General features: G+C 56.7%; 2 protein-coding genes across 2 annotated transcripts; both read right to left on the bottom strand.

Annotated features, from left to right (window-relative positions):
• Positions 1–404: 404 nt before the first annotated feature.
• Positions 405–2853, bottom strand: LOC134547794 (acrosin-like). The gene is made up of 5 exons (XM_063391915.1): positions 2783–2853; positions 2289–2525; positions 1711–1976; positions 1292–1437; positions 405–815 (listed from the first exon to the last, which is right to left on the bottom strand). The coding sequence occupies exons 1-5, from the start codon at positions 2851–2853 to the stop codon at positions 405–407; spliced, it is 1131 nt and encodes a 376-aa protein (XP_063247985.1).
• Positions 2854–6094: 3241 nt separating this feature from the next.
• Positions 6095–8318, bottom strand: LOC134547793 (acrosin-like). The gene is made up of 5 exons (XM_063391914.1): positions 8248–8318; positions 7749–7991; positions 7170–7435; positions 6757–6902; positions 6095–6280 (listed from the first exon to the last, which is right to left on the bottom strand). The coding sequence occupies exons 1-5, from the start codon at positions 8316–8318 to the stop codon at positions 6095–6097; spliced, it is 912 nt and encodes a 303-aa protein (XP_063247984.1).
• Positions 8319–8618: the final 300 nt, after the last annotated feature.

Raw genomic sequence — 8618 nt, 5'->3', positions numbered from 1 at the left:
GTCTGCTTTTGTCCTATTGCCTTCCTAGGCTTAGTGTACCAGGTTTCTCCAGCCCATGGTGGCTGAGAGCACTCTCCTCTCTGACCAGGCACTTTGGAGCTCTTTGAAGCCACTCTGTCCCTTTGTGCCTGGCAGGTCTGCCCTCAGGCTCATTCTGCAGGTGACAATTGTCTTTGCCTTGCCCAGGAGACAAAATGGGATCAAAAAGATGGTTCCCTGTCACAATAGGCAACTTTACTTCAAGTATGTCAACTGCAGTGTCTTTTGTGCACAGAGGATAGGAGGGTGGTCAGGACAGAGCAGGCTTTTGACACTGAGGCTGCCTTTGGATCAGCAGGCCTTATCCCAGCAGGAAACACTCGCTGTGCACTGCAGTGTGCCCTGGATCATGGCTGTCCTGCTCCTCAAGATGTGTTTTGCCCAAAGATCAGCTGGAAGAGTTCCTTCACTTGAGTAAAGAATTCCACCAGAATCTTGATGAGAAATGGGCAGGAGTTAACTTCACCGAAAGTTGTTGATTTCAGATAGGGGGTTTGTCTTCGCCATGCCTTCTCAGGGGGGTGTGAGGTGAAAATATAATGACTCCAGAGGTGTGAAGCGGTCAAAAAATGACTACATGCCCGTGATGTTGGAAAGGAACTTCCATCAGGGCTCAGACTCATCTGGAATATGATCCAGTCATAGAAATACTGAGTGGAGGTGTAGACTCCAGGCCTTCTTGCCCTGGCACAGCCTATTCCCCAGCTGGTTATTCCGACGACCCACCAGTAGTCACTGTTTTCCTCTTGGCACATGAGAGGACCACCGCTGTCACCCTGCAGTGGAGCACAGAGGATTAAGGTCATGTTGGTGGCCCCTGCCAGCAATGGGGCTGTCTCCTCCCCTCTCACAGCTCCTGCCTGAGCTGTATTCCAGGCAGAGGAAGGCTCTGCTCAGGGCCTGGAGCCTGCAGAGGCTTGGCTGTGAATGGCTTGGGGTCCTGTAGGGTAGGGCTCTGTCTGTCTTCTCTGCACAGGGCTCCTGGATGTGCAGAGGATGGATGCTTGGCACCTGCATCTCTGTGCTGCCAAGAGCACCAGCTGGGCTTTCTGGGCTTTCTGGCACAAGGGGGGCACTGGGCAAGCAGGAGGGGATGGGGAGTGTGTGGGAAGCTCCCACAGCAGTCAGGAGGCAGCTGGGGCTGGGAGGGCGACTGAGTGGCCAGGCAAAGCAGGCCCTGGGAGGTGTTGGGGTGGTGCTGCCAGGGCTGCTGGTGCTGCTGGGAGATGAGGGGCTCGTGGCATGCTCCTACCTGGCAGGTGTCGATGGTGCCCTCTGGGTAACCAGCACACAAGTTGTGGGTGTGGATTTCCCCTGCATACCAGCGGCTGCTGTTGCAGAGCTTGACATCGATGAGCTGGACCTTGGCCTCCTGCAGGCGATCACTATAATCTTGAGCTATGAGCAGAGAAAGGAATGAGCCCTCAGTTGCTTCTTCCCAGTTGTCCCCCCGAGGCTGTCTTGTTGGAGATCCCCTTCCCTAGGGTTTGTTTATCCCTCTGCACAGGCACTGGCGCTCTGTGTCCCTGCTCCCTGCCCTTGGGGAGTGTGCCAGGCCCATCTCTGCAGAGGGGTACATCCTGCAGCCTGGCCTTGACCTCTGCTGTGGGGAAGCCCAAACCCTCTCCCCAGTGTGCTGAGATGGCTCAGGAGTCTTGCTTGGGAACTCACATCTTGCAGTGGTGGCACCCCAGCCAGCCACCCAGCAGTTCTGCAGCTCTGAGACAATTAGGGTGGGGTCCGCCACACAGGCCAGCTGTGTGTAGGGGTTGCAGTCGACAGGCCTGCTCAGTTGTAGCAAGGCAATGTCATTACTTTTGTCATTTTTATTATAGTGTTCATGACGCACTAACTTCTTAATTCTGCGCAGTTGTGCTCCAGGTCCTGGTTTAGTCAACTGAGTGGTCCCAATCCTCACATACACCATGCCAATTTTTCTGGAAGGTAGAAGAAGAGAGAGCTGAGAGGAAGCAAAGCTGTGTGCCACAGCAGCCCAGCAGTTGCCACATCTCGCTTGGCAAGGCAGAAAGAGAGCAATGTTCTGGCAGGTGTGAGTGCCCTCACACACATTAGGCTGGGGAATGTCAAGCTGGAAGCTGCTAGGAAGCCTTGGCAGGAGCCCAGGCTTCTCCTGAGCAGTGTGGCAGCTGGGCTGCCTGAGAGGAAAGAGGATGGGAGTAGCAGCTGGTGCTGCTGACAGGGCACCTGCTGGAGTTGTGGGGCTGTCCCCATTCCCTGCTCCTCCTTACCTGAGGTAGTCGAAGCAGTGGGCTGCTGTGAGGACCCACTGAGGGCTGATGAGAGACCCTCCACACAGATGCCTCAGTTGTGGTATCCTGGGATGCTGGATGGTGACAATCCAGGGCCAGGCCCCTGGCAGGGCATCTGCACCACCCACAATGCGTGTCGTGCCATAAGCCAGGTTGTGGTAGTAATTACTCATGGGGCGGTAGACAGACAGCACAGCCCGGAGCCCGCAGGTCCCTCTGCAAGTAGAAAGTCATTTCCATGCTGCTCATGACCTGCTGTGGCTCAGGCTGAGGCTCTGCCCTCTGCCCTCCCCACAAGGGCTTGCAAGCACAGCAGGCCAGGGAAGCCCATGGGGTGTGTGTCTGTCCAAGGAACTGAGGCTTCCCCATGGTGGGTGGGAAGCTGTGGCCCAGCCATGGGGGACGGGCAGGTCCCCTCCAGGGAAGGCCCCAAGGGTTGCCATGGCTCCCTCCCAGGGCCTGGGGCCACCTACCCACAGTTGTCCCATGTCCCAAGTGCCAGCCCGGCCACGGTCAGCAGGACGAGGAGGCCGAGCCGATTCATGGCTGCCAGAGGCACGTGTCAGCAGCAAGCACTGAGGGCTCCGTGCAGCGGCGCAGCCACAGCCGCAGTGCCCGCAGCAGCCCTGGTGTTGTTGGCCCTTGGAGCTGATGTCATGGACATGTGCGTTCCGTGTTCTGGGCTCTGTGGCCTGTGTCAAGGGGGCCCATGGCAGGAAGAACTACATTGAATCAAGCTGGCATAGAATGGTTTAGGGTGGAAGGGGCCTTGAAGATCATATAGCTCCAAGCCCCTACCATGGGCAGGGAGGGATAGTTTGTACTGGAGAAGGTTGCTCAGAGCCTGCCTCAGAAGCTGTCCTTGAACACTTGGAGGGATGGGGCATTGAAGTACTAAGTCCTGATCAACAGGCCCTGCCTGAAGCAGGAACAACAGCTCTTGACCAAAAGGTGGCATCTGGAGGAACCTTCCAACCAAATGTTATCTATATCTGCTTGCTGGCAAAACATGGATTTGCCTTTCCCTGTGTAGAAACTGGACAAGGCCACATCAGGCCTTCTTTTGTGGTGTAGGATCACAGACAACTACCCTGGTTCCTCCTGGAGCCCTCCAAGACCTTGGGAGCGTCGCAATAGGAGAACAAAACCAGATGATCCTGCACTAGCAGTTATGGTAGCTTGTTTATTCAACAGTATAAAAATGGGGCCCTCTCCCAGCACAGTCAGAAATCTCATTGCCTGTAGGGGAAGGCACCTGCAGGATTTCCCAGGTGCTGGGAGGGGTTCTCCAGTCCTTCACTGGGACAGTGACTTCCCCTGCTTGATGGTCAGACCTGGAGGATGGTCAAGGATTAGGGTAACTTGTGATGTGTCTTTCTTCATCACTGTAGGCAGTCTTTGACAGTACTGATTAGTGCATTGCTTAGCTTATCCTTTTGCAATTCTTTGCAGTTTTTGAATTATAGTAAATTACCTGTATCTTCTGTGCTGACCCTGCCTACATGTAAAACAGGCATCCACAGTTGCTCTGGGCAACTCATGCCAGTATCTCAGCAGACTCACAGTCAAGAATTCCTTTCCAATATCTCATCTGAAGCCATCCTCTGTCACTGTAAAGCCATTGCGCCTTGTCCTTTTAGGATCTGCCCTTGTAGGAAAGCTCTCTGCTGCTTTCTTTAGGCCCCTCTTCTTGCAGGATGAGGCTGTGCAGTCTCTGGGGGAGGCAGCTGCTGAGGAATCCATTTCAGGCTGTGAGCTGGGGGTGCAGCTGAAGTGCCAGCTGCAGATTGAGCTCTGGCTGGTGCAAGCCCAGGACCCGAGACTGTGCACCCTCTGCATGACAGAGGGCACAGGGAGCTGTGGCACTGGCCAGGGGAATGGACACTTACTGGAGTTTGGGATTTCTCCTCTTCCTGCCCAGCATCCCCCCACCCCCCCTTTCTCTCGGGGAATTTTCTCCTATTTGTTGCTTAAGAGATGGGAACAACGGATACTTAAAAGAGACAAAAGATGCAGCCGAGGAGGAGGAAGGGTGCAGTTAGCTCCTGTCTCTGAGCAGGGGACTTCTCTTTGGAAGTGTAGAGATACTGTGAGATTTTGGCTGAGCCGTGAGTGGCTGGGCTCAGCTCCTCACTCTCTCTCGCTCTCGGGGCCGGAGGGGAATGGTCAGGTTTGCTGCTGCTGTGGGGTGAATTCACTGCCACCCTGGAATTCTGTTCTGCACTGCTCTTCTCCTTTCTGTGGGTGAGCTTCTGCTCACAGGAGCAGCTGTTGAACTGGGACCTTTCCAACACCCAGCCTCACTGCGAAGGGGACCCTGTCTCCCTCCCCCTTCCCAGAGGGCGCGTCTCCCAGCTGCCTGGGGCTGCTGCTTGCAGTAGCCTGGCAGCCACTGCCCAGCTGTGCTGTTTTCTGCTGCTGATTTGGGCTCTTTTGCTGCACATTAACCCAATACTCCGTGCCTGCCCGAACACTCTGTGGTTTCTGGCACTGTTCCGGAATCTTTGGTACACTTTGTTGTCACTCCGAGATGGCCCTGCCTCTGCTCTTCTGGCCTGTTGCTCCAAGGTTCCCGCTGCAGTCCATTCAGCTTTCCGAGTGGCACTGAGACCGGCTGCTTCCCGTGGGTTTCCAAAGGAAGCCCCTCTCCCTCTCTTCCACCATCACCGTGTGGAGAGCGGCGGCCGAGCCCGCGCCACAGCGCCCCCTGCAGGCGGGGGAATCATCGCCCTGCCCCGCCCGGCCGGGAGCCACCAGCGCCCCTGGCGGCCGTGCCCGGAACTGCACCAAGGGGAAAGCGCCGAGAGACGGCTCCTGCTGCCTCCTGCTTCTGTTTGTTGTTGCTGCTGCTGCTGTTGTTCTGTGATTGCTTTGTTATACACACTGGTAAAGAACTGTTACTCCTGTCCTCATAGCTCTGCCTCAAACCCTGTAATTTCAAAGTTATAATAATTTGGAAGAAAGGGGGTCACATTTGGCATTCTAAGGGAGCTTCCTGCCTTCCTTGGCAGACACCTGTCCTTTAAACCAGGACAACACTGAGAACTGCAACAGGAGCTGGTGGCTCTTTATGGAATGAGACATCTGTGAGACTGTTGATGGAACCCCAGGAATAGATACAGAAACCCACTCCAACTGCGGGAAAGTGGCACAGGCAGGGAATCAAACAGGGCACATGTCAGGTTGCTGGAGCCACCTATGACCTGGAATGGTCACACAGGGGAGTTTCCTCAGCACTAGGGCAGCCCAGATGGAACTGTAGAGAAGTACCTCCAGGAGTTTCCCTCGTCACGTTTGGCACTTTCCCAGGTCTGTTCCACCAGGCCCAGACTCACACCAGGCCTGAAATGATCAGCCCACGGGCATTTGAGCACTGTCCCCCAGGTGTCTGCTTTTGTCCTATGCCCTTCCTAGGCTTGATGTACCAGGTTTCTCCAGCCCATGGTGGCTGAGAGCACTCTCCTCTCTGACCAGCCACTTTGGAGCTCTTTGGAGACACTCTGTCCCTTTTTGTGCCTCAGGCTCACTCTGCAGTTGCCGAGTGTGGCACTTCTTGCCTTGCCCTGGAGTGGGAATTGCACTAAAAAGATGGTTCCCTGTGAACAAAGGTAACTTTATTTCAACAACTAAATCAACTGCAGTGTCTGCATGTAAAGAGGAGAAGAACGTGGTCAGGACAGAGCAGGCTTTTGACACTGAGGCTGCCTTTGGATCAGCAGGCCTTGCCCAGCAGGAAATGGTTGTGGTGCACTGCAGCCTGCCCTGGATGCTGCCTGTCCTGCTGCTCAGGAAGCACTTTCAATTGCGTGTACACGCATGTTGTATACAATCCAGTCATAGAAGTGCTGAGTGGAGGTGTAGACTCCAGGCTGCTTCGGTCTGGCACAGCCTTCTCCCCAGCTGGTTATTCCGACAACCCACCAGTACTCAGCGTCGTTGTCCTGGCACATGAGAGGACCACCGCTGTCACCCTGCAGTGGAGCACAGAGGATTAAGATCATGTTGGTGGCCCCTGCCAGCAATGGGGCTGTCTCCTCCCCTCTCACAGCCCCTGCCTGAGCTGTATTCCAGGCAGAGGAAGGCTCTGCTCAGGGCCTGGAGCCTGCAGAGGCTTGGCTGTGAATGGCTTGGGGTCCTGTAGGGTAGTGCTCTGTCTGTCCTCTCTGCATAGGGCTCCTGGATGTGCAGAGGATGGATGCTTGGCATCTGCATCTCTGTGCTGCCAAGAGCACCAGCTGGGCTTTCTGGGCTTTCTGGCACAAGGGGGGCACTGGGCAAGCAGGAGGGGATGGGGAGTGTGTGGGAAGCCCCCACAGCAGTCGGGAGGCAGCTGGGGCTGGGAGGGCGACTGAGTGGCCGGGCAAAGCAGGCCCTGGGCAGTGTTGGGGCAGTGCTGCCAGGGCTGCTGGTGCTGCTGGGGGCTGAGGGGCTCGTGGCACGCTCCTACCTGGCAGGCGTCAATGGTGCCCTGTGGGTAACCAGCACACAAGTTGTACGGGTGGATTTCCCCTGGATACCAGCCAGTGCTATTGCAGAGCTTGACATCGATGAGCTGGACCTTGGCCTCCTGCAGGCGATCACTATAATCTTGAGCTATGAGCAGAAAAAGGAGTGAGCCCCTAGCAGCACCATGTTGGTTTTCTCCTTCCCTCTCTGAGGGGAATCCCTTCACCTGGGGCATGGTTTTGCCTCTACACAGGCACTGGCACTCTGTGTCCCTGCTCCCTGCCTTTGGGGAGTGTGCCAGGCCCACCTCTGCAGAGGGGTACATCCTGCAGCCTGGCTTTGGCCTCTGCTGGGAGGAAGGCAAACCCTTTCCCCAGTGCACCTAGCTGTCCAGGAGTCACTCTTGGAACTCACATCTTGCAGTGGTGGCACCCCAGCCAGCGATCCAGCAGTTCTTGAGATTTGAGACTCTTAGGGTGGGGTCCGCCACACAGGCCAGCTGGATGTAGGAGCTGCACTCGACAGGACGTTCCAACTGCACCAGGGCAACATCGTATCTATAGTCCACACGCTTGTAGTACCGATGTATCACCACCTGCTTGACATCGCGTGCCACGGCCCCCAGGCCTGGCTTAGTGAACTGGGTGGCTCCAATCACCACATACAGCAAGCTGACATTCCTGGAAAGGGGATGGAGAGAGGGCTGAGAGGGAGCAGAGCCATGTACCACAGCAGCCCAGCAGTTGCCACATCTCATTTGGCATGGCAGATTGGGAGCAGTGTTCTGGCAGGTGTGAGTGCCCTCACACAGTTTAGGCTGGGGAATGTCAAGCTGGAAGCTGCTAGGAAGCCTTGGCAGGAGCCCAGGCTTCTCCTGAGCAGTGTGGCAGCTGGGCTCCCTGAGAGGAAAGGGGATGGGAGTAGCAGCTGGTGCTGCTGACAGGGCACCTGCTGGTTTTTGTGGGGCTGTCCCCATTCCCTGCTCCTCCTTACTCAATCTTGTCGAAGCAGTGGGCTGCTGTGAGGACCCAGTCTGCACTGATGAGAGACCCTCCACACCAATGCCCCAGTTTTGGTGATCCGGGATGCTGGATGCTGACAACCCAGGGCCAGGATGCTTCCGCAGCACCTACACCACCCACGACGCGTGTCATGTCGTCATCATAAGCCACGTTGCCATAGGAATATGTCATGGAGCGGTAGGGAGATTGCGAAACTCGGTATCCGCAGGAACCTCTGCAACAGAAAGTCATTTCCATGCTGCTGACGGCCTGCTGTGGCTCAGGCTGAAGCTCTGCCCTCTGCCCTCCCCACAAGGGCTTGCAAGCACAGCAGGCCAGGGAAGCCCATGGGGTGTGTGTCTGCCCAAGGAACTGAGGCTTCCCCATGGTGAGTGGGAAGCTGTGGCCCAGCCATGGGGGACAGGCAGGTCCCCTCCAGGGAAGGCCCCAAGGGTTGCCATGGCTCCCTCCCAGGGCCTGGGGCCACTCACCCGCAGGGGTACTGTATGCTGTGGGCCAGCCCGGCCACGGTCAGCAGGACGAGGAGGCTGAGCCGATTCATGGCTGCCAGAGGCACGTGTCAGCAGCAAGCACTGAGGGCTCCGTGCAGCAGCGCAGCCACAGCCGCAGTGCCCGCAGCAGCCGCGCTGCCCGTGGTGCCCTCGGCCCCGGGGCTGATGTCACAGAGGGGTGGGTTCCGTGTTCTGGGCTCTGTGGGGGCCTGGGCAACTGGGCCCACGGGGGGAGGACCAACATCGAATGGGTGAGCCACAGAATGGTTTGGGGTGGAAGGGAGCTTGGAAATCACATAGCTCTGACTTCCTGCCATGGGCAGGGAGGGATAGTTTGTACTGGAGAAGGT

The sequence above is a fragment of the Prinia subflava genome, chromosome 2 (assembly GCF_021018805.1).
Source record: "Prinia subflava isolate CZ2003 ecotype Zambia chromosome 2, Cam_Psub_1.2, whole genome shotgun sequence".
NCBI classification, from domain to species: Eukaryota; Metazoa; Chordata; class Aves; order Passeriformes; family Cisticolidae; genus Prinia; species Prinia subflava.
The sequence above is the reverse complement of the archived record's forward strand: the minus strand, read 5'-3'. Positions and strand labels throughout refer to the sequence as shown.

Bases quoted from the DNA above. Each gene is read 5' to 3' on its own strand.
- LOC134547794 (XM_063391915.1), bottom strand. From the start codon at position 2,853: ATGAATCGGCTCGGCCTCCTCGTCCTGCTGACCGTGGCCGGGCTGGCA. The intron at 2,526-2,782 runs GTAGGTGGCCCC...TTCTACTTGCAG, and splicing joins GGGACATGGGACAACTGTGG to AGGGACCTGCGGGCTCCGGG. The intron at 1,438-1,710 runs GTGAGTTCCCAA...CTCTGCTCATAG, and splicing joins GGGTGCCACCACTGCAAGAT to CTCAAGATTATAGTGATCGC.
- LOC134547793 (XM_063391914.1), bottom strand. From the start codon at position 8,318: ATGAATCGGCTCAGCCTCCTCGTCCTGCTGACCGTGGCCGGGCTGGCC. The intron at 7,436-7,748 runs GTAAGGAGGAGC...TCCCCTTTCCAG, and splicing joins CACTGCTTCGACAAGATTGA to GAATGTCAGCTTGCTGTATG. The intron at 6,281-6,756 runs GTAGGAGCGTGC...GCTCCACTGCAG, and splicing joins GCACCATTGACGCCTGCCAG to GGTGACAGCGGTGGTCCTCT.